This window comes from Mus musculus, chromosome 1 (assembly GCF_000001635.26).
Source record: "Mus musculus strain C57BL/6J chromosome 1, GRCm38.p6 C57BL/6J".
NCBI lineage: Eukaryota > Metazoa > Chordata > Mammalia > Rodentia > Muridae > Mus > Mus musculus.
Window position 1 is genome coordinate 23,858,510 of NC_000067.6, and position 24,924 is coordinate 23,883,433.

The 24,924-nt window shown below is 38.4% G+C and overlaps 1 protein-coding gene across 5 annotated transcripts in view; it reads right to left on the reverse strand.

The window, feature by feature from the left end:
• Window positions 1-24,924, reverse strand: part of Smap1 (small ArfGAP 1) — a 77,557-nt gene that overhangs the window by 13,685 nt on the left and 38,948 nt on the right. For 2 of the 5 annotated variants that reach the window (NM_001357395.1, XM_030243880.1), the window contains exons 3-7: window positions 19,200-19,285; window positions 17,865-17,940; window positions 12,929-13,009; window positions 7,708-7,788; window positions 514-604 (exon numbers count right to left, since the gene is read on the reverse strand). In NM_001357395.1, coding sequence (NP_001344324.1) covers window positions 514-604; window positions 7,708-7,788; window positions 12,929-13,009; window positions 17,865-17,940; window positions 19,200-19,285 — 415 coding nt within the window. The remainder of the gene's footprint in view (window positions 1-513; window positions 605-7,707; window positions 7,789-12,928; window positions 13,010-17,864; window positions 17,941-19,199; window positions 19,286-24,924) is intronic. The other 3 variants (NM_028534.3, NM_001290683.1, NR_110972.1) reach the window with 2 other exon arrangements.

Here is a 24,924-nt window from a genome sequence, read left to right on the forward strand (position 1 = left end):
AAGGAAGGAGGCCAGAGGTAAAGCAGGGGTGAATGCAGTCAGACGCTGTCTGTATGCAACCGTCATCACAAAACCACTATCAACAATCTGTATATGCAAAACAATTAAATGCATTGCTTCTGTTAATAAAATTTAATTAAAATTTGAATGTCTACATTTGCTAATGAGGTTATCCAGAATTATCTTACTAAAGGGACAGCAGCAGAAATCCCCTTAATGTTTTTAACCATGGGGTGGGGGGCTAAGAGAAAGGGAGGCAGGACTCGACCGTTACTAACTGTTGAAACGCCATGTCTACCAAGACATTCCCTTTCCTTTCTCCCCTAAGGAATCCATTACTTGCATTTCAGTAAAGACAGAGCGGACACACACTGGCTTTCCTTATTAAAATGCCTTTTCTGAGAACACATCAGACCCTCTCACACCACACTGCCTCTTTGATACAATACTGAAGAATTGGACATCATGTTCATTTCAAGTAGGTTTCAGTTGTTTTGCATTTCCATCACTTACCAAGTCCTAGAAGATCAATAGTGGGCTCTGCAGCATTTTTTGGGCTGGTGCTTTTCTTAGGCTCAAGTTGTTGCTCTTCTTTCTTCGGCAGCTTTGAAGTAAATCATTGGATTCATTGATTAGTTTATTAAACAAATATTTAAGTCCCACTTACACTTATGCATAATTTTCATGGAGTTAGTATAAGGAATCCTAAAGCATTTATTATTTTTTAAACAGGTAGGCATGGTCTTTGAACTTACAGTAGAAATTTCTATACAACAAGACCCTTGAATAGTGAATACAGAAATTCAACCTCTAAATGAAATTATTATGCCTTTCTCCCCCTTGGTACTTGGGGCTGCACCTATCATCTTATATGACAGGCCAAGGCTATCACTAAGCTACACTTCCAACACCTACTTCACTTTTTATTTTGAGTCAAAGTCTCACTAAGTTGCTCAGGTAGGCCTTCAACTTGCAGGCCTCCTGGCTCAACTTCCCAAGTAGCAGAGACCACAGAAATGCTTATATTTCTACTTATTTGATCATTTTGTTGGTATGTATGGGTGTGTGCATATCATAACATGTGTGGAATTCAAAGGACTTAAACTTAAAGCAACTTTGAGTCAGTTCTTTCCTTCTACCGTGAGGGTATAGTGATAACTCAGGTCAGCAAGTGTCTTCACCTACTAAGCCAGCAAGTTATACTTTTTTGGTGTTTTGGACACAGGGTTTCTCTGTGTAGTCCTGACTGTCCTGGAAGTCACACTATAGACCAGGCTAGTCTCAAACTCAGAGATTCCCCCTGTCTCTGCCTCCAGAGTGCTGGGATAAAAGGTGTGCACCACCTCCACCAGGCTGCAAGTTACACTTTTGAAAAATTGGATCACATATTATTTCTTAGCTACTATTCATACTTGTTAGTTGTTTGGAGAAGAAAAGGAAAGTGGCCACCATAAATGTTGTTAAGATATTCTGACTTCATCTCTCTTCATGTCACCATTACCCTGTTGGCAGTTCACATTCAGCTCAGAACTGGAAACAATAATGTGGAAGCACGGTACTCTAACATACTCAGCTTCTGTAAACACCACACGGAGAATCTGCCTTCTAATAAGGCAGCAGCTCTCAACCTAGAGGGTCAAACAACTCTTTCACAGGGGCCACCTAAGACCATCAGAAAACACAGATGCTTACGTTTGTGACTCTAAACAGTAGATATTATAGTTATGAAATAGCAATGAAACTAACTTTATGGTGTGGGGTCAGCACAACGTGAGGAGTATATTAGAGGGTCTCAGTGAGGAAGGAAGGTTGAGAAGCACGTATTAGAAAAGCTGAATCAACCAGGTGAGGTCAGGTTAGGCAGATCTACAATGTAATCAGCACATATCCCATTCAGATTAGTTTCATTTGCAGAAGCTTGACTGTCCAATCTTTCTGTGATTTACAGCCTAAAACTGAATAAAAGCTTAGTTTCCAGTTGCCATATTTTTGACATTTCCTGTTCCTTTAAGTAACAGGTATAATAGCTGATCTTCAAAACTGAGGTAGCAATGTTCTTTTGCTGGCTGTAAGTTAACACAAACAACAGCACACACCTAATCTGTAAGCTGCTGAATTTAACAAGCAGAAAGAGGGAGAATAAAAACTCATCATCTCTTTTGGATTCATCAGTGAAATGAGATCATAAGGCAATCTAGATAGCTCCCAAACCAGAAGAGGCAGGCAGACACGCAAAACTCAATGTATGAGAAAAGAAACCCACTCTCCAGAGGGAAATGTTGAACTGTAACTGACACGTTGCTGGAGGCCAGTGTGGACATGTCTGTGAGGAATTCAGGATGTGGATGTCAGAGCAGACAACTGTTCACTCTTACCTTCCAAGAGCCTATAACAGTCTATCAAACACTGTATTTGTTACATATCAGCGATATCTATCACCCACCATATGTATATGTTACATATTAGCTATGTCTTCAGTTTTAGGAATAGATATAAGTAAGAATACCTATTCATTAAGATCAATTTGTTTCATTATAATTTTTTTGACATGGTCTCAATATGTAGCACAGACTGGCCTCAAGTTCCTGCTTCTGTATTCGGCTACTGGCATGACCATGTATATCACACCCAAGCAAAGTTAAACTTTAACCATCATCACTGACTTCTTCCTGACTGTAAAGTCCATACTCTTCTTATTATACCATGTAATCAAAATAACCCCTTATGTTTCTTTGACGTCAGGTATTTGTTCACAGCAGCCACAACAGTAACTAAGACAATGAGGGAAGAGTAAACTCCTCTAAATTGGAAAGGAAGAAGTCAAAATATCACTATTTGCAGATGACATGATAGTATATATAAATGACCCTAAAAATTCCACCAGAGAACTCCTAAACCTGATAAACAGCTTCAGTGCAGTAGCTGGATATAAAATTAACTCAAACAAATCAATGGCCTTTCTCTACACAAAGGATAAATGGGCTGAGAAAGAAATTAGGGAAACAACACCCTTCACAATAGTCACAAATGATATAAAATACCTTGGTGTGACGCTAACTAAGGAAGTGAAAGATCTGTATGATAAGAACTTCAAGTCTCTGAAGAAAGAAATTAAAGGAGATCTCAGAAGATGGAAAGATCTCCCATGCTCATGGATTGGCAGAAACAATATAGTAAAAATGGCTATCCTGCCGAAAGCAATCTACAGATTCAATGCAATCCCCATCAAAATTCCAACTCAATTCTTCACTGAGTTAGAAAGGTCAATTTGCAAATTCATCTGGAATACTAAAAAACCTAGGATAGCAAAAACTCTTCTCAACAATAAAAGAACCTCTGGTGGAATCACCATGCCTGACCTCAAGCTGTACTACAGAGCAATTGTGATAAAACTGCATGGTACTGGTACAGCAACAGACAGGAAGATCAATGGACTAGAATTGAAGACCCAGAAATGAATCCACACACCTATGGTCACTTGATCTTTGACAAGGAAGCTAAAACCATCCAGTGGAAAAAAGACAGTATTTTCAACAAATGGTGCTGGCACACCTGGCAGTTATCATGTAGAAGAATGCGAATTGATCCATTCCTATCTCCTTGTACTAAGGTCAAATCTAAGTGGATCAAGGAATTCCACATAAAACCAGAGACAGTGAAACTTATAGAGGAGAAAGTGGGGAAAAGCCCCGAACTTATGGGCACAGGGGAAAAATTTCTAAACAGAACAGCAATGGCTTGTGCTGTAAGATCAAGAATCGATAAATGGGACCTCATAAAATTGCAAAGCTTCTTTCTGCAAGGCAAAAGACACCATCAATGAGACAAAAAGGACACCAACAGATTGGGAAAGGATCTTTACCAATCCTAAACATGATAGGGTACTAATATCCAATATATACAAAGAGCTCAAGAAGCTGGACTCCAGAAAATCAAATAACCCCATTAAAAAATAGGGTACAGAGCTAAACAAAGAATTCTCAACTGAGGAATACCAAAGGGCTGAGAAGCACCTGAAAAAATGTTCAGCATCCTTAATCATCAGGGAAATGCAAATCAAAACAACCCTGAGATTCTACCTCACACCAGTCAGAATGGCTAAGATCAAAAATTCAGGTGACAGCAGATGCTTGTGTGGATGTGGAGAAAGGGGAACACTCCTCCATTGCTGGTGGGATTGCAAGCTTGTACAACCACTCTGGAAATCAGTTTGGTGGTTCCTCAGAAAATTGGACATAATACTACTGGAAGATCCAGCAATACCTCTCCTGGGCATATATCCAGAAGATGTTCCAACTGGTAAGAAGGACACATGTTCCATTATGTTCACAGCAGACTTATTTATAATAGCCAGAAGCTGGAAAGCCAGATGTCCCTCAACAGAGGAATGGATACAGAAAATGTGGTACATTTACACAATGAAGTACTACTCAGCTATTAAAAACAATGAATTTATGAAATTCCTAGGCAAATGGATGGATCTGGGGGATATCATCCTGAGTGAGGTAACCCAATCACAAAAGAACACACATGATATGCACTCACTGATAAGTGGATATTAGCCCAGAAACTTAGAATACCCAAGATACAATTTGCAAAACACAAGAAAATCAAGAAGAAGGAAGATCAAAGTGTGGATACTTCATTCATCCTTAGAATAGGGAACAAAATACCCATGGAAGCATTACAGAGACAACATTTGGAGCTAAGACGAAAAGATGGACCATCCAGAGACTGCCCAACCCGGGGATCCATCCCATAATCAGCCACCAAAAGCAGACACTATTGCACATGCTAGCAAGATTTTGCTGAAAGGGCCCTGATATAGCTGTCTCTTGTGAGGGTATGCCAGTGCCTGGCAAATACAGAAGTGGATGCTCACAGTCATCTATTGGATGGAACACAGGGCCCCCAATGGAGGAGCTAGAGAAATCACCCAAGGAGCTGAAGGGGTCTGCAACCCTATAGGTGGAACAACAATATGAACTAACCAGTACCCCCAGAGCTCATGTCTCTAGCTGCATATATAACAGAAGATGGCCTAGTCAGCCATCATTGGGAAGAGAGGCCCCTAGGTATTGCAAACTTTATATGCCTCAGTACAGGGGAATGTCAGGGCCAAGAAGTGGGAGTGGGTGAGTAGGGAAGCAGGGCGGTGGGGTTGTGGGGGTGGTGGTATAGGGAACTTTTGGGATAGCATTTGAAATGTAAATAAAGAAAATATCTGATTAAAAAAAAAGAGTAAACTCTTCAGCAGCTGCCCTTTATAAAGATGGGCTCCACCAATTATTACATGTGACCTTGAGCCTATTGTTTTCTGATTTTTCTATTTCTTTTTTACATTAATGCAAATTAAATTTGCATAATGACTATATTGAAACTTCTCAACACACTAAGCACAATGAACAGCATTTAGTAGAAACTTCAGTGTTGATTCTAGTCCTCACCTGTTCCCCCTCCTTTTTATTCCCCTTTGGATGTTAGTGAATACACTGTGCTCATAGTGGGTTACTGGTCATAGTTCATGCTGGCAAGGCAGGCTGCTCAGTGGATTCTCAGCTTAGTTATGACTTAACAGTGGTGTGACCAGGAATGAATTGCCCAGAGCCTGAATCTCTTAGGTTCATGCAATTAGTGTAAAAAATAATCATATCAGAATAATAATCATATCGGCTCAAAATGACATTTGAGTGCAAACTACCTTAGGCACTCAGTAAAGTTCTAGATGATTCTATTCTTCCCAACAACGTATCTAATTTAATTGTCGCGCCTTATACCTTGATGCGCTATTCTTAACAATAAGCTTTAACTCAGTAAAACTATTTTCTATCAAAGCACTCACTGAAAAGGTATTTCCTCATTTTCTATTTAAGGAAATGTCTAATTTACAAAAGGATTGTACAGCTTGCATGCTTGCTGAGCAAAAGGCTTTCGTTCATTAAGTAGAAAATGAAAGCTTTGCACATAAAGTAATTGGATTTCTTCCTTATTTTATTGCTTCACTTGCAATAAAACTTTAAAAGACTACAAAAACATTTCAGAAATTCCATGGGGAAAAAATGTTTCCAATTTACTACAACGCCTATATCAGAACCTAACATAGGGCTTTCTACCGTGATATATATATATACTCACTATCATTTTACTTTAATAGTAACCAAATATTAAAAAGCAATTACAACTTCAGCAGTTCCTTATGCTAGGCTTCAGGATACTTTACTATATAGTTATTTAACTATTACTGTCATCTCATATTGCTTTCTATAAGGCAGCAACTTATTTTAGCCACTCAATGCTTTCTGAATTATACCATGAAAATAGTAAAAACACATTAGACCATCTTCACTGTAAAAAAAAAAAAAAAGTGTTATCGCAAGCTAATTATGTACTCATTTAAAGATAACGTCTCAAAGGCCCAGGTCAGGTATTGGACATTTGAGAAGCAGGAGTCCTGGATACTTCATAGATATTCAATGCTCAAGACTAGTTTATATTCTAACTCTTTGAGAGTAGCGCTCATTCCAATCACTAACAAGAGACAGAAGCAGTAAATACTATACATGTAGCTTATGCTTCAATAAAGTTGATTTTTAAATTTTTGAAAGCTAAAATCAAGGCCTTACTAATCATTGTCTTTCCGTGGTTCCACACATGTATGATGAAAAGTACTCAACACCAATGCACCATAATTAATTACACAGCCAGTTTCTTTACAAAAATGATGTTCTCCTTAACTCTAGCTTGTCTATTCCAGCTTTCTCATATACTACTGCCAAAATATTCTTGCAAAAAAGGAAAAAAAAAAGCCTATAAGCTAAGTGCACTGTCTCCTTTAGAGAGAGCTAAACCCACATGTCAGCCAGGGATGTGCCACACACCTCTCAGCCCGGGAGGCTGAGGAAGGAGGTAAGTGTTTGGCCTGAAGCTAATGAGACAGAAGAGCTCATGTCTGCTGAAGATGTCTGTTTCCAAGCCTAGTTGATCCAAGTCCAATCCGCAGAACCCATATGGTAGAAGGAGAGAACCAACTACAGCAAGTTGTCCTCTGACCTCTCCACACTCTTGTGGAGACGCACACACTTGGAACATGCACACACAATACATCAATTCCAATGTAACTTACAACTTTAAGAGCTTGAGTTGGCCTGAGCTTTAGAAGGGAGGGGTGAGGAGAGAGAGAAAACAGGAGGGACGCGCACTCCACAGCCTCTCCTTAACCAGAAGATAAATGCCAATGATGCGAGCGAGCACTCTTCCACTCTGGATCTCCTTTCCACTGCTCCTCAGATACAGACCCAGGTTGGTCCAAACTCACACTCTATTTCCAGTTTCCAAAACCATGTTTAGGCTGCTTTCTCAGTCCTGCATCTTCTTTCCTTCTACAATGAAACGACTCATGCTTCAAGATCTAGCTCACAGATTATGAAGTGCGAAATCTTTTCTGAGCTTTTAGGTCTGATCTCTTTCTCTTGTCATCGTCTACTGCAGTCTCACGGTGCATGGCATCACGGGGTCTCTCAGAAAATGCACACCCACATTTCTAGCTGACTAGACACCATTTAAGAGCGTTCCGAAGGCTCTGCTCAGAATGGGAGGATTAACTTGCAGAAAGGCTTATGTTTGGAATTTCATAAATATCCAGAAAGCCTTTAATATAGCATACAATAAGATGGTAATCTTAGATTGTGTTTTAAAAAGAAACGTTACCTTTTCCGTTGTTAGTGGTTTTGCAGGCTTTTCTGGCTCCTTTTCTCTCTTTTTCTCGTCCTTTTTTTTTTCCTTTTCTTTCTAAAATAAAGCCCAAAGTTTTTCACATGTCCAACAGAACAGACTTTCACTGTGATATAGATAAGTAATATTATATCAGGAAAACACGAGAGTTAAAATACAAAATTATCTTAATTTCCAAAGTAACCTTCAGGCCACTGTCACAGTTTTATGTATTTATAAACAAATATAGAAAAATTCTCATTAAAAATACTAAGGACAGTGCATATACATATATATACATATGCAACTATACATATATGGATAGAAAGAGAGGTTGATTTTAAAAGGCAAGTACATAAACCAGTCAAGCTATCTACAGAGTAAATCCGTAGCTGCCTTCAAGTCTGCCGTGGCCTCTGTCAGTACTTACTTACTGATTTTCCACTCAGTAGAGAGCAGTGCAGTTCCCAGGCTATGATGTAGACTAATCAAGCTCCAAAGGATGTATAACATTTACATAAAGTTCAAAAGCAACAAGAATACATTCTTTGGAAGTATGAATAACAGTATAAAGCTACACAATAATAAAATAATCTAAAGCACATGCTTGCCCACAGAAAAACACAAACCTGACAGCAGCAATGGTGGACAGGTCAGGTTGTTAACTAACTCTATGCACAAGGAGTAAAGCGATTGAAAGAAAGTCAGATGAGAGATCCTGACATGACAACAACATTCAGTTTACACACTGATAGATAATAGCTATATAGTGATTGCTTATAAGTATTCATTAAAGTCAACTGAATTAATGTACATTTATTTTTTAAAGGTATGGAAACAGAAATAGTGTAAACTAAAAAGCAGACATCAATATGAGAAATTATATGCTCAGTACCTGTGGCGAAATATTAAAAAAAAAAAAAGGAAAAAAAGAAACTTTGGTACTCATCAAAAAAATTTTTTAAATGGCAAGTTTATTTATGACATAATTAGCAATGCTTCAGTTATTAGCAAAAGAATAGCAGCAAAGTTATGCAGCAAGTCTCCTGCTCCCCTCCCTCTCCTTTCAGTGGCAAGCAGTGGGAGTGCACTTGTACAGACCCCAACAGATAGTAGTGTATGTGGCACAATGGAATGAATACAGGCTAAGCGTCCAGAACCTTGTCTCACTGTTTATTATCAACTAGGAATAAAGAGTTAGTTAGAAAGAGTGAGCTTCAACTGAGCAACTACTTTGGTCAGACTAGTCTGTGAAAGCTTGTCCTGAGTGACGTGGGAGAGCTTAGCCTCCCTGCAGGCACATGAACAAGCAGCATTCCTCCATGTCCTGCTTGGACTTCCTGCTTAGGTTCCTCCTCCCACTTCCCTCAGTAATCAACTGTGACCTACAAGTGTAAACCAAAATCAACTCTTTCCTTCCCTAAATTGCTATTGGTCATGGTATTTATCATAGCAACAGAAAAGCAAATTAGAACAATCTAAATAAAAAGTTTCTATTTAAGGCTCCATATAAGACTGCAATTCTCTCAAGCCATCTGTTTCACTCATGCTTTTCAAGAACAAAATAAATGTAACATAAAGTTATACTTTCTGAATACCTAAAGTGCTAAAGCAATCTATTTCATCACCATATATCAAACTGGTCTAGAACAAGCCATCTAGGAAGTAGGTTATTTCTCAGAATACTCTTTTATCTGCCCAACTACTTGGGAGCTCACAGTAGAAGTAAAATATAAGCCTTTGGGGGTCAACTAGAAGCATCATCTATATCTGACTCGACCAAAATCCAAACCAAACCTGCATTTCCAAAATAAATCTATGCACACTTCCCTAGTGTCTAGTCATTACAAAACTATCTGAAACAACTGTTGTCAATGCTGTCTTCTTACAATTGACAAAACATAACTTAGCAAAGTAATACTCTAAACACAGCAACTAATCAGTATCCCTTTGTGCTGATGGACCACAGATGCCAAGCATTCCAGCCTCACTGCTCACTGAGGTACAGTGGAGCATCAGTATTACCTTGTGTTAGTCCTTATATTTCAGCTAACAGTTACGGAACTTTTATGTGCTAGGTAGGCACTGTTGTGAACTCATTTCATCTTCACAACAACTTTATGAAATAAGTAATTATCCCTACACCATAAGAAAAAGAAAACAAGCAAAAAGTCTTTTATAAATTATAAAACTTCTTCCAGATATAATTAGTAACGTTTAGTGAGAGAAGCTGCCCAGTGTTAATAAGTGAAGGAAGCGGCTCCTTCAGCTCTCAGAGCTGTTAGTTATTTCTATGATTGGGATGTTTGTGGCCACTTCAGAATGTATGTTGCGATTCAATCCCCACCACTGTGAGACAGTACTAAGTTGAGGGCCTCTGGGAGGTGATTAAGTCACAAGAGTAGAACCCTTATGATTGGGATTAGTGTCCTTCCTAAAGAGGCCCCAGCTTGAATCTTACCCATTTTCACCAAGTGAGATCACAGCAAGATGTCATTCTATGAATAAGCAAGGGAGCCCACACTAAACACAAGGCCTTGGTCTTGAACTTTACAGCCTCCAGAACTGTGAGAAATAGATTACTGTTGTTCATAAGCTTCATCACATATGGTATTTTGATATAGCAACCCCTTCAGAAACAAAGTTATTTTTCAAGGAAAACATCATAAATGGAGAAGACTGATATCTCAATCACCATGACTGGTGGGCATATGTGAAAGCACCCAAAATAAATGTACTTAGTTACATTTAATAGGGACAAAGTGCATGCATGCCTTGACTTCCCTTTATACTAGAATCTCAGCTAATGAAACACAGCTGATTCCAGTTACAGAATGACCTGGGCTTAGAGGCAACATTAACAACTTGGGCTCTAAAATAGGATCATAGAGTTTGACCCAGAGATGATGCACATAAGATTATGCACATAATCTTTTGGTTAAAAGCTGAAAAAGAAGAGAGGAGGAAGAGGAGAGAGGAAAAAGAACAGGAAGGAAAGGAAAGAAGAAGGAAAGGAAAAAGGAAAGAAGAAACAGATAAAAAGAAAAGGGGGAAAGGAGAGGGCAGGACAGGACAGGGCAGGACAGGGCAGGACAAGAGTCAAGCATGGCGGCACACTCTGCACTCTCATGACTCAGGAGGAAGAGCAGAAGTTCAAGGTTACCCTGAACTACATTGAAACTTTGTCTCAAAATAAGGGAATAGAAGGTGAAGGAAAGGAGGGAAGACAAGGAAAAGAACAGAGCCCCCCCCCCCAAAACTTAAATTGAACATTCAAATTACCAAGAGCCTGTTCACCTTGAACCCTGCACTGCAAGCTCTGGAAACTCACTATTCGCATGGAAATGGCTCTGCCGGCTCAGCAAGCTATTTGACTCTCCGTCTTATACCATTAGATCTCTGAGTTGTAAGCTGTGTGTCCAAGGATCCTCGGCATCTGTAACCTCATACGTAACCTGCCCCTTCTCTGTTCAAGTCAGACCCTTCTCTCCGGTGTAGGTCACCATCACATGCAGATGCTGATGGTGGGGGTGGAAGCAAAGGCTTCCAAAGCCCCGCACCCCGTTATGAAACACCACACGGCCCACCTCAGGACCTCCCCAAACTGCACTCTTCCTTTCTCCGTCCCACTCTAGCAGATGTCTCTCTCTGTCAATCTATTCCTGGATTAAGCCTGGTTATTAAGGCTTTTATTCACTCATTACCATAAAATTCACTTCCCCAAGAGCCAGTAGAACAGTGTCAGCATATGAAAATCTGATCCTTCGCCTCTTTCCCCTTAACACTCATCGTTAATGTACCACAGCCTTCAGAGTAAGGCCAATCGCCTTCAGTGGATTCCTAAGGCCCTTCCCCCTACTTCTCTCCCCCTTGCATTCCTATTTCCTTCAAACTATTCAACCTGAAAGTCCTGAAACACGGTACTCCAACCATACTTTCTCCACAAGCTGCTTTCTCTACATGAAATACCTCCTGATCCTTAGAAACAGTGCCTATTCAGAACACAATATAATATATTAGCGTGGCACAGCATACATGCTGTGCATTATAAACTGCTGTATGAGCTAACCTATTTGCCCTCACTAGACTGTAAAGTCTGCAAGGCTACACCTTTGTGTCTCTCAAGCTTAGTATGCCATTTGTCAAGGAGTAGACATAGGAAAAGGTAGAATCAAAGGAAACTAAAACTCTCAAATATGTGCACACAAGACTTGAAGAATACAGAATACTTGTAATTTACCCCCTTCACTCAGAACATACTCTAACAATCATCACTGACCATTCTAAATTCATTATCCCATAAAGTACATGTTTTTTTTTCTATGTAACACTTGAGAGTTCTTCAAGAAAAAAAATCTGACATTAGCTTTCAAATGCTTATAGCAACAATGCCATAGTCAGAAAAGGGTTTTTTGACCAAAAACCTACAGATCAAAGAATTCAACAACAAGGTATCTTTAAAATTCCTAAAGTAGTTGTAGTGGCTATTCCTGGTCGTCAACTTGACTATATCTGGAATGAACTACAATCCAGAATTGGAAGGCTCACCAGTGACCCTTATCTGGAGGCTGGGAGATACAAGTTTCTGATCTGGATCTTGGTATGGAGATCTTGAGGCATAGTGGCTATGGATTCCAGAAGACAGGGAGATCTCCGAGTTCAAGGTCATCTAGGATTAAAGGTGTGGGAACACACCTTTAATCTGGGCTACACCTTCTGCTGGAGACCACATAAGGACATTGGAAGAAGGAAGTCTTGCTCTCGATCCTTCGCCTGCTTGCCGTGTGAGACTGAGTAACTGCTAGATCCTTGGACTTCCATTCACAGCTACTACTGAACCACTGTTGGGAATTGGACTGCAGACTGTCAGTCATCAATAAATGCCTTTACTATATAGACTATCCAGAAGTTCTGTGACTGTAGAGAACCCTGACTAATACAGTATTAATGGATAAAGCAATAGAGAAGTTACATAATGGCTACATATATTAACTTCCAAAGTCAGTGACTCTGAAGTTAACTATAGCCTGAAACCCTTTAATCAAGTGTGTGTGTTCTGCACAGAACAAGATTTAATAACTTAATGCATGTGGTGGTTTTTACCCTGGAGATCATTCAAAACATGAATTCTACTGGTGTTCCTAACTCACAGCACTGTGAGGGGAAGCCCATCTAGCAGTGAACTGTACCAATGCACATGCGGAAAACATTACTATACCTCTAACTTGTTTTTATCAACAGCAGCTTGCAGAGAAGGAGAGGATACCAAAGGCTGAAGAGGGGCATCAGAAGAGGAAATCTAGATGTGCAGATGCAAAGGGAAAAGGGAAAAAGAAGAGAAGGCAGTCATCAAAACCCAGAGACATCAGAAAAGAAACAAACACTCATGCATTTCTGATAAAAGTAGCTAAAAGAATGTTAACAAAGCAAAACACTGTATCAAAAATAATTATGTTTTTAAAACAATGTCTATTTGAAATATTTAAAAAGACATGGTGAAGAATCATATCTATTTAAGGTGGATTTTCCTAAGCTATAAAATTTAAATTGTATTTATACAAGATCCTAACAAAACTATCCGAGGTATAATTTTCTCTGATTTGCAAAGGTTACCACTGAAACTCTAGTAGTTTGAAGCATAAAAAAAGTTTTCTGCAATGTAGGAGGAGAGGAAAAATAATTTTTTGTTGTTGATAATAACTTTAAGAATGGAAAATAAAGGAGGGGAAATAATACGTTAATTAAAATTTTAACCTGATGCTTAAGAAAGCATAGGCAAAGAGTGGGAGAAAAGACTGGGTTAGTGTAACAGCTGAGTAGCAATAGAGTTATTACAAAGTAATTTAGTCACTGTAACAGCTGAGTAGCCAGAGACTTAGTCACTCATCCTCATCCTGAAGATGGGCATGCGAACACAAGTCTGAGTGCTGCCCCTGTTGGGTTTCTGAAGCACCGCGACACGATTCACCAGAATGCGTTGCACACATCTTCCTACCCAACTTCTATGTGCATAGATGGTTAACAGAAGCATTCTCTTACTGCTCCCTTTACTGCAAAAACATAACTGAATATGTTTACAACACACATGGCAGATCTTTGGAGTCATAAAGCTATGTCTATAGTTCCCTGTCATACTGGTAGTACCTATTGGGACTTGGAGGAGCTATTATAGATAGGCCATCATAAAATGTCAAAGTAATACTCCAAGGTTCCAAGTCCTCCTTCAATCTGCTAGTTAATTATGACAGTAGTTCTTGAATCACTTCAGAAGTTTGTTTCCTCCTTGTATAGTGTTGGATCTTGTGTAACTGAGTAAACTAGCCACTTAATTAATATTAAACCAAGTCTATATAAAAGAAAATGCACATCACAGGGAAATATAGATATTCCATTAGGAGAATGTCAAACAAGCCAGGAATAGTGCCATACACCTATAGTCCACAACATTCAGAGGCAGAGGCTGGTGGATCTTTGTGAATTCCAGGCCAGAATGGATACATAATGAGATGCCATCTAAAAGAAGAGAGAGGATTGGGTCAAACTGTACTTTAGAGCCTGACTTAAAGCTGGTGGGGAAAAAAAAAAGCTGGTGGTTCCTAGAGATATTTATTAAATTTCATGTAAATGTGGGATTAAAAACATAAGATGGCTTATTAGGTAACTTGTATCATAAAACTTCTTCGTACAAATTTGTAAAAAAGCAGAACATAACTATGAAGAGTGAGAGGGGCATTCAGAATATCCAGAAACAAAAGGAAAATGTATTATAAAAGTTGTCTTCTTCAGGAGGTGTAAGAGAGGACAAAAGAGAGGCAAATGTTCCAGTGGGGAGGGTCTGTTTTTGTTGGGATGTGTTACAGTGTATGTACATGTCTATGGACCTGAGTCTTTAAGGAATTATATACATGGTTCATTCAGAAAATATGGTTGGTAAAATCTTGATTCTTTCTTTTTGTTAATTTATCTCAATAAAAGCCCACTGGAACTTAAAAAAAAAAGAGAGGCAAGTATGTTCTCTTGGAAGTTCTCAATCTCTCGCAATCATCAGCCCTCACCAGCTGCCCTACTGTAGAGAGCACCACTGTCACCTTGGAGTCCCCTTGACTTCCCCAGTCCAGTCTCTATACTAAGTGATTCTCCCATGCAAACTTCATCTTCAGTACTGTACACACATTACATAAGGACGAGCCCAAACTCCTTACCCAGATCACACCTGCTGTACTGTGCTTCTCTTCCTTCCTGCGCTGGCTACACTGTCAGTCACCTACCACACTCCTGCTCTCAACTCCAATCTGGCCCTACTGACTTGTGGGGGAGCCTTTGCTCTTTTGAGACACCAGTTCAAATGCCCACTTTAGTAGTTCTTTCTTTCTGATCTCACGTGGCTTTTTCTAGGAATCCAAGTACTCACTGATTGCTCTTCACTGGTTGAACCTGGCCTTGAACTCACTCTATAGCAAGCAGACCCTGACCTTGGGATCCTTCTGCCTCAGGCTCTTGACTAAGATTCTAGGTCAGCATCACCAGGGCAGCCTACTGAAGGCATTGCTTATAACTAAAAACAAACCCCTAGCAGTAAGAAGGCTCCACTCCAGCTTCTCCCATTCTCAGGTTAGAGTCCAGTGGCTTGGTTCACAGCTATGCTGAGGCAGCGACAGAGGTGCGACACTTTAGAAAACAATGGTGTTCACTGTGACTGTTTTGCTGCAGTTTATTACTTTATATTTTGTCAAGTTTTTGAAATATGTTATTTAGAAAATCAAGAAGCAAATCATTACTTTGTTTTGAAATTGCCTTATGGATAACTCTTAAAATAAGAAAACAAATTAAAAGCAGTAACATATCTTGACAACATTAACATCTGAAACAGAAAACATAATTTATAAAAAATAAGACATTAAAGCAAATTAGAGCCATTTGACATGGGAGTTACAGTCACATAAAACTCAGTAGTCAAGAAACACAGCTCTTGTTAGTGCACCTAACAGAGCGGTACCCACACTCTCCCACCTCTTTCAGGATATAACTTAGATATACGAACTCTTAACCTGTCTCATATTTTTAAAATCTGCTCTAGCCTCCACTTAGTATCCTAGAAGACTGTGAGCATGGGCTATGTGTAAGTAACTTCTGGATTTTCATTTCACCAGTAATACAAGCTCAGCAGTATATAATCTTTCACTTTAAAATGTTTTACTTCTAAGCCTACCAAAAGGGAGGAAAACATAGTATCCATGAGTGTACAAACATCATGAATAGTCATCACATGTTAACAATATGCCATGTTGGTTCTATCTTCACACTCATGCACACACACATGCAGACTGCCAGATTTCACTGAATTATTTGAAAATGAGTTACAAATATCATGACATTTAATCCTAAATATTATATTTTACATGTCTCCTACAAATAAAAAATTATTCTAACCATATCTTATATCTAAAAGGGAAAAACATTTTTCATCCAAAAATAGAACCCTTACAAATTACTATATAATCAAAAACACAATTTCAAGCAAAAAGGTTTAAAATTTCACATTTCAGAATTTAATATAAAGTAGTATGTTTTATAAAATATTCTAAATACTTTACTATTTCATAAGAATACTCATTAAGTATACAATTACTTCACTTAAGGATTAAATGAGCCTTAAATTTAAGCACATTATAAGCATCATTCTCCATACTGTTGACTTTTACTTACCCTTCCATAGCTTGTGTCTATTGTGCCCACTGAAGGTATAGATCGAAGGACTATAGTGTTACTTCAGTTCCAAAATCTCCAGGCATTTTAATACCTGGTTCCTTGTTGGTGGCTGCTTGGGAAGACTTGGGAGGTGTGGTCATGAGATCTTGAAGTTTTGGGCATTTCCAGTTTGCTCTCTTTGCTTGCTTTTGAGTCTGAGATGTAAGCCCTCAGCTCTGCTTCAAGCTCCAGCTGTCATGCCTGCCTGCTGCCATACTTCCCTCCTGTGGTGATGGACTCTAATGTCACTGGAACTCAACAGTAAGCCCCAAATAAACCCTTCCTTCTATAAGTTCCCTTGTCATGGTGCTTCACTGCAGCAAATGAAAAGTAACTAAACAGGAATTAAAAGAAAAGGACAGTTTACGAAGATACTAATTGTGTGTGTGTGGGGGGGGGGGTGATCAGAAATTGAGACGAGAACTAATATTTCAGAACTCCCATCACTAATGACTTCAAGAGATGAACTACTTTAAGGCTTGCTTATTAAACAAGGTATCAAATGCCAAAAGTGGATTTCAACAATAAAGGCTATTAGCTTTACAAAATTAACTAAGAGGAGAAATTTTAATCAGAAATAAAATCTAAATAGAAGCAGTTGGTTAATATATTTGATTACTACAGTAAGGTAAAAACTACTAACATATTGTTTCCTAATAATCAAAGAAAGTCTCCAGCATTAATATACTCTTGGGTTATTCATGTCTCAACAGACCTAACATAATCCAATGGGAAAACAGACTACAAGTTTTCTTTATCATTCATTTCTAGAATTTGCAAAGTAATTTCTGATCTCCTCTTCCCCCCACCCCCCCACAATTAGTAGCTTTGTCTTCTGTTTCATTACCTAATTAATTCCTTTAATAAAAGGTCAATGTCTTAGGGTTTCCACTGCTGAGAAGAGACACCATGACCAAGGCAAGTCTTATAAAGGACAACATTTAATTGAGGCTGTCTTACAGGTTCAGAGGTTCAGTCCATTATCATCATGCTAGGAAGCATGGCAGCGTGCAGGCAGGCATGGTACTGGAGGAGCCAAGAGTTCTACATCTTGATCCAAAAGCAGTCAGTAGATGACTATTTTCCAGGAGCTAGCAGGAGGGTCCCAAAGCGTACTGCAACAGTAACACACTTCCTCCAACTAAGCCACGCCTCCTAATGGTGCCACTCCCTGAGCCAAGCATATTCAAACCACCACAGTCAAATAAGCTGAACCCCTCCTACTTACTAACAAGCCCACAGTCAAGCAAGCTGAACCACTACTACTTTATAAGCTTTCAACACTGGGACTAAAAACTCCCAATATTTAACCTGCTGCAACTAACATGTTTCATAATAAACAAATTGAGCTGGATGTTTTGAAATCTACTTAACATCAACTGGTGAAAGATGAAGGTTTTACTTACATTTGTGATAGCTATTGCATTTTTATCATAGTATTTCTTCTTTTCATATTTATCTCTGATGAAAAACTCTACTGCTCTGAAGACAGATAACTTAAGGAAAAGTGGGTTCAGTCCCATGTACGTTCCCCTTCGTCCATTCCCCTGCCAATGGCGCACTCTAACCTCTCCACTCCTCAGTTCTCACTTGCTCATCTAGTCTGTGCATGTCCTCAGCCACAGAAAATGCACTGATTTCAGGAAAACTCATTCAAAACAAAACAAAACAAAACCAGAATAATTGTTAATTCCCAAACCACCACTTCCAGCAACCTCAGTTTAGCTCAGGTTTGTTTTGCAGTAAGCTAGCATCCATACAGCACTCAGAATACACCAAACAAGGTGTGCTACATGCTGTATACTGATTGTTTTAATTCCTCCCAGAACGCAGTTAATGTGCTGGGTAAATGTACTATAATGTAATGGCTATTTTCACATCCTAAATGAATTATCAACTCAGAATAATTAAGTTGCTGATTTTTCCTACCGTACCAGCTATACCATGAATGGGCAAAACTCAGAATTTCCTATATGTTAAAATAGTGGCCAAATTTTTTCTTGCAAAGGCAAGAAATGCAGGAGTTCAGTAGCTACAACTAAGGTTTCCACTTACAACCAGAAAGCTTTTCAGAATTATCTTAGTCAAAAATATTAAGAAAGAAAATTATGCTGGGCAGTGGTGGCACACACCTTTAATCCCAGTACTTGGGAGGCAGAGGCAGGCGGATTTCTGAGTTCCAGGACAGCCTGGTCTACAAAGTGAGTTGCAGGACAGCCAGGGCTACACAGAGAAACCCTGTCTTGAGAAAAAAACAAAAACAAAAAAATTATACAAGGTCAAAGTTTATCTCTTTGATATTGTTTTATAAAAATAAAGGACAGAGGCAGGTGAAAGCATTAAGACTTTCCTAATTAACAAAAAACTATTTAGGAAACATTAAAATGCATTACAACATTAATTTTTTTTCAATTCCAAGGAAATCACTTAAAGAAGGGCCACGCTGGTTTTGGTTGCTCTCTTTCCTATGAACTGCTTACAGCAAACCCGCTCAGAAAGTGGGCTCCATTTCCCACTCCTGGTCTCCATGAACATCTAAGTAGCAAACCTGTAAGACGGCACAGTTAGAACCTTACTCCTTACTTCCTGAGCACTGGTGGAATTATATGCACCCCTATGCAGGTAATTTTCATTTTTAATTAATGATACTATAGTGCACTTCTTCCTCAATATCAACATACATTAATGGTTAAAGTGTGCTAACTCATTTTACACATACAATATACAAATGCAAAGGATACTGATCTGTCTGTGGTCTTCGAAAGTTCTCTGGAAGATTGGCTTCATAAAGTAGTCTTGCTTTAGTATTTCCCATATCTTGCATGCACTGTAATAAAAAAGATGGCAAGTCTTTTCATTATTCGCATAAACAAAAATAATTCTGACACATACACACACACACACAAATCCTGAGCAACAGTTACCATTCCCAACATATATTCTTCCCCTTAAGATAATAATTTAAATCCTAACTATAAAGCTAATTATTCAAGTTTCAAACACAGGCATTATAATACTTCATCTTACAAAGACATGTGACTCCATGATTTCTTAAATGTTGTTTACTGTGAAAGCACCCATACCTTTATACTTATGACTTCCTAAAACTGAAATTCCTGACATTTTGTGGGCAGTTCTAATATTTACAAAAATGAAACACTTGAACAGTGCTGACATTTCCAGGACTAACAACAGAGTTTATTCTAGAATTTTCCTAGTTTATAGTTAGAAAGATTACCATGGAAGCCTGATTAAAAAGCAGGTGCTGCCTAGAATCCCACCCTAAGTGGACTGCTGCTTTGGAATGATTTACTCTCTCAGAGTCTACTCAAAGCTTCCCCCAAAACACCACCCTTTACTTTAATGGCTCAATTCCACATAAAAGTATAGAACACTGTCTACAGTGTTCCCCAGAGGTCCATTTGTTAAGGGCCTGCTTCCCAAAGTGGCATCACTGGGAGGCAATGGGACTTTTAAGTGGGAGTCATTAGGGCTCTCCTGACTCACAAAAGGACAGTTCACTTCACCATGCACTCCCACCATTGCCATTCACTGATCTCAATATAGCCAAAAGCAATAAAGCCTAATCTTGGGCTGGCACCTTCAGAACTGTCACCTAAATAACATGTTTCTGTTACAATTTAATCATTTCAGGTACAGTATACACAAAGCTAATAACAAACCTCTCTCCCAAAAATCTAAGATTTCAGGATCACAGATATAGAGAACCACTGGGGAGACTAAGGTTTCTAAAAGTACAACAGAGAACAATGGAAGAGAGAGCCATCAGGAGAGCCGCGGAGATGAAGATGAAATGTCAAACAGTGAGACAAGGAGGAGCTCTAAAAGACAGCTGTCCTTTGGAAGGAAGAAGGAAGATGGCACGAACCAGCTGTCCTCAGAGTTTCAAGATACCACACATTGGAACTACAGAAAAAGCTCTGCTCTATAACTGACAAAAGAAAATACAGTATGAATGAAAGGTCACGCATTAGCCTCAACTCTCTATGTGGGTGCATGTATTTTTACTTACGTGTGAATACACGTATGTGTAAAGATACAGTTGCATTTTAAACTACCCTGAGATAGGTATTACAGAAATTCTACCCAACATAAAACAGGTCTAAGTTTTTATAATTCAACTCCAAACAGAACCAACAAAAACCAGTAGTTTAATTTTGGGCTTTGTGCAATAAAACTAGGATTATTAACTTACATGGCTTACAAACAGCAAACTGCTTCAGACTCGGTTCTCATGTTACAGGTTAGGGCAGAGGCATAAAGAAGGCACAGGATTGTCTGCTCGGTACACCAGGTTCTCTCTCAACCCTTTTGACCATTGCACAGATGGTCACTCAGAGTGTCATTGCACAATGCACACTCAGAAAAGTTCACTGTGAGCAACTGTATAACTCTTCTCTTCCTAGTTAGTGGGCTTGGGTTTAGGTTCGGTTTGAACTAGTTTTGGATACAGGGATTTATGTAGCCCAGGCTAGCCTGGAATTCAGTATGTAGCTGGGGATGACTTTACACATCTGATTTTCCTGAGCTCCAGGGCTTCAGAAGTGCACCACAGCACTCGACTTGTCTTCACTGTTAAAACTGCACTACTGCTATTAAAATACTGTTCTTTAGTCTCTCATCCGCAAAGCTTTAGAAAAAGAACTGACAGAAAAGGAAAATTTCAGTTGCTTGCTCTTTGGCAAATACTTCAGTTTTCCTGAGCTGGTGGAAGATGGCCATTTGGGGAGAGGGCACAAGGGAGACAATAAATGGTATGTTTCTCAAGAGAAAGCATTAGGACTAAAAAATGGCTCAGTGGGTGTAAGTGTCTGCTGCAAACCTTTTTTACCTGAGAGAGATCCCCAAAACCAACATGGTAGAAAGAGAAAAACCAAACCCAAACCCAACCCCACTACCTAGGAAGACAACAGTTACAGTTGTTGTGTAAATAAAGAAGAAGAAAAAAAAGCAGTGAAATTTTCCGAGTATGATCTGAACATGTGTACAATGATGAAAAGGACTGAGCGAGAACCTGCTGTGCCTGTCCCACTGCCTGGCACCTCATGCCCATTCTACCCCTAATAAATAAATGGGAAAAAACTAAGAGAAAAAGCAAGCATTGTCATTTTACTTATTTGTAACCAGGAGGAAATGTTCACTAGGGGTTATAATGAGTTCTTTACTTTTACCATCTAGGTTCTAGTAATCCTGCCAGACTGTAAGTACCGACATAGTTCTGAAAAACACAGTTTCCCCACACTCGTTTTCACTTTTCTAAGAGGAGAAATACTTATATTCAAGCCATCAAAAATTCAAGTGTACTAAGTATTTTGAATATAATCCTGCCTTAGTGGGGTTGTATCATTCCCTCTCAATAGCTTTTTCAATTTCACCCAGACTTAAATGTGAAAAATGGAGAAGTTGGATAATAAGTCAATATTCTTATTAAGAAGACTTTAAAAGACATGTTTTAAGACATTAACATAAAATTAAGACTTTAAAAGCACAAAAGTCAGGTATTTGGTAAACAGAATGCACTGATTCTAACAAATGTTAACAGAAGACTACAAGGTCATATTAAATACAAAGTCAATGTCCATTCATGCTCATAAAAACAGCAATATTGAGGATCATAGTTATGATATAAAGTATGTTCTACTTTAAAGTTAATGGTGTTTACCTTTGCCATTGGATTCCATCTGTTCTTTAAGATATGAAGCTTTGTTGGGTTCACGATTCAAATCCCAATACCATCTTAAATTCACACTGTACTCATTTATACAACAATAAACAACATTGAAGAATCCCTTAACCGGCTACTAAAAGGATTGTGACCTTTTTTTAGTCTTTGTTTTAGTTTTTCAATATAACCCATTACTTAGTACAAGTGACAACACCAGCAGAAAGCCACATATTACTTCAGATTCAATTTCAAAAAGAAAAACCAAAACCTACTATAACTGAATATTAACTTCAAATTTTGTTATGTAAATTTAATAGCCAGAAAACATCTATGCTCTGATATACTGTTGTCAAAATGTAATATGGATGAAGCTCTTCTATTTCTGAGATGCCATAAGTACAAAACAGTCTTAGTTTAGCATGAAAAACAAAACCTATATTCAACAATTTGATGTTTTAAAAGTTTTACAGGGTATGTATGTGTCGGGGGCCTTGTACCAGCTAGCGTATGCTTCCTGATTGGTGGCTCAGTGTCTGAGAGATCTTGGAGGTCCAGGTTAGTTAAGACAACAAATGAAAAAGACACCCAAAAATGGAGATGCAAAAGAAGGTTGAATTGCTTTAAATTTAAAATATAAAAAAAGTTATTCAAAAGAAAGTGATATTATTAGAGTTAGAAAATGAATATTTGATATATAAGATAAGTCACATTACAAGTCTAAAAAGATTAAACATATTACTGAACAAGCATAGCAAATATAGACATTCCTGTCATTGAGAAATTCAGTTTATATTTAAAGCTACATACAATTCAAACATACAAATGTAGAGAATTTACCAGAGCATCAATAAGAAGAAAGCTGCAGCAGCAGTAAGATTAGCAGTGCCACATCTGCTGCACACTCAGTGAAAAAAGTGACGACCAGTTTAATTCAAAAATACTAGATGAATACAACTATGTTTTAAAAATTTTATTTAATATACTTTTCCTTTGCAGAAATTACATGAAAGGAAATAGTCACATACCTCCACTTTCATCTAAAACTTTTTAAATGGAAAGCTTTGCTGGCCTGGATGTCTACTATGTAACTGGGAGCTGGCCTTTCACTAGATCTTCCTGCCTCAACCTCCACAGTGCTACAACTGCATCTACCATCTAACTTAACTCAAGGATTTTAACTTTAAAGGTGACAGAAATACCACAAGAAATAATGTGTTTCCATCAACTATATGCTGTTTTATTGCACAACAATGAACATTTTTAAACAGACATAAATGGATGGCTGGATGCATGGATGGATGCATGGATGGATGCATGGATGACAGGTGGGTAAGAAGGTAGGTAAGAAATGAAAATAATGAAAGGTAAGTAATGAAAACCTAAAGAAGTGTATTGGGGGTGGGGGGAGAAGTCTCCATCGTCTGTACTGAGACTTTACCTCTACCTTTTACCCCCATGGCCTGACAGCTGAAGACGGGCACAGCAGAACCCTAACCACGAGGAACACCTACAGTTTAGTTGCTACTTTAGCACAGTGACATTGCTCGGTTACTTATCTACACTTTTTGAGCCATTCTTTTTTTTTTTTTTTTTTCATTTTTTATTAGGTATTTAGCTCATTTACATTTCCAATGCTATACCATTATTGTACTTAGCCTAACTGGCAATTCAAATTAAAGCCCGGGAAAACAGCACAGTTGTTGTTCTCCATTTTTGAGTATGTCTTTTATTTGTTGTCTTGTTCTATCATGTTGAATATTTACTTGTGAAATAAATTTTATATCTGATAAACACTGATAGAATCCCATAATTTTGGCTTCCAAAGCAGTAATCTGTCCTTTTAAAAAAGTGTTAATGTGTCCATGTGTGCAGGCAGGCATCCGCCTGCCCACCTATGTGGAGGTCCATCAGCAGGCTCAGCAAGTGTCCTGACCCTCCGAGCCACCTTGCTGGTCACAACACTTCCTCTGAGACTTAAAGTTGGTATTGAGGCAGGCAAGTGAAGCAAAGGCTACCAATTTACCTCATAATAAGTTTTCTTACCAATAACTAGATAATAATAGAAATCTATACACATTTAGCGAATTATCTTTCTGTCTTATGCCAGAAAATATAAGCACTCAAATTATCTACTAAGAATATTTCTTTCAGCATGAGAAGGAACACCCATCCTTCACATCTAGCCTGAGCATCCTGCCACATTCTTTTGAACTAAGACAAGAAAAAAGTGTATCCTTTGAGGTTAGATTACACTTCTGAGGAAAGCTAAGTCATATTGCTAAGAGTGATGAGTGACTTTCTCATTCACAGGTAATTACTGAAAATGTTTTCAAGCTACAGTGCTAACCAGAGAGGACTAAGCTTACAGTGAGATAATCTGAGGAATGGGATAGTCATACTCATCTCTACTTGCTCACTCAACAGTAAATCTCAACTATGTACTTCTAGCTGCTAGTTAGTCTTGACACAAACTATGCTAGTAATGATAGACTTGTTTTACTCAGTGCAAAGTTTTGAAGAAGCTAAAAACCTTGGCAGTATCATTTCTTAATAACAAGGACATTGTTCACTGTTCAAATGCAATATAGATACTGAAAAGATTAAAATGAATAAGGAATGATTCATAGACAATGGGTAAACTTAAAAATTAATACATTAAAAATCAAATGTGAAAGATATGTTTATTAATCATACAAAAATTAATCCTCTCCAAAAATTTGAAAAGTCCATGACAACAGGCTGGGCATAGGCATCCATGCTTTAATCTCAGCAGGTGGAGA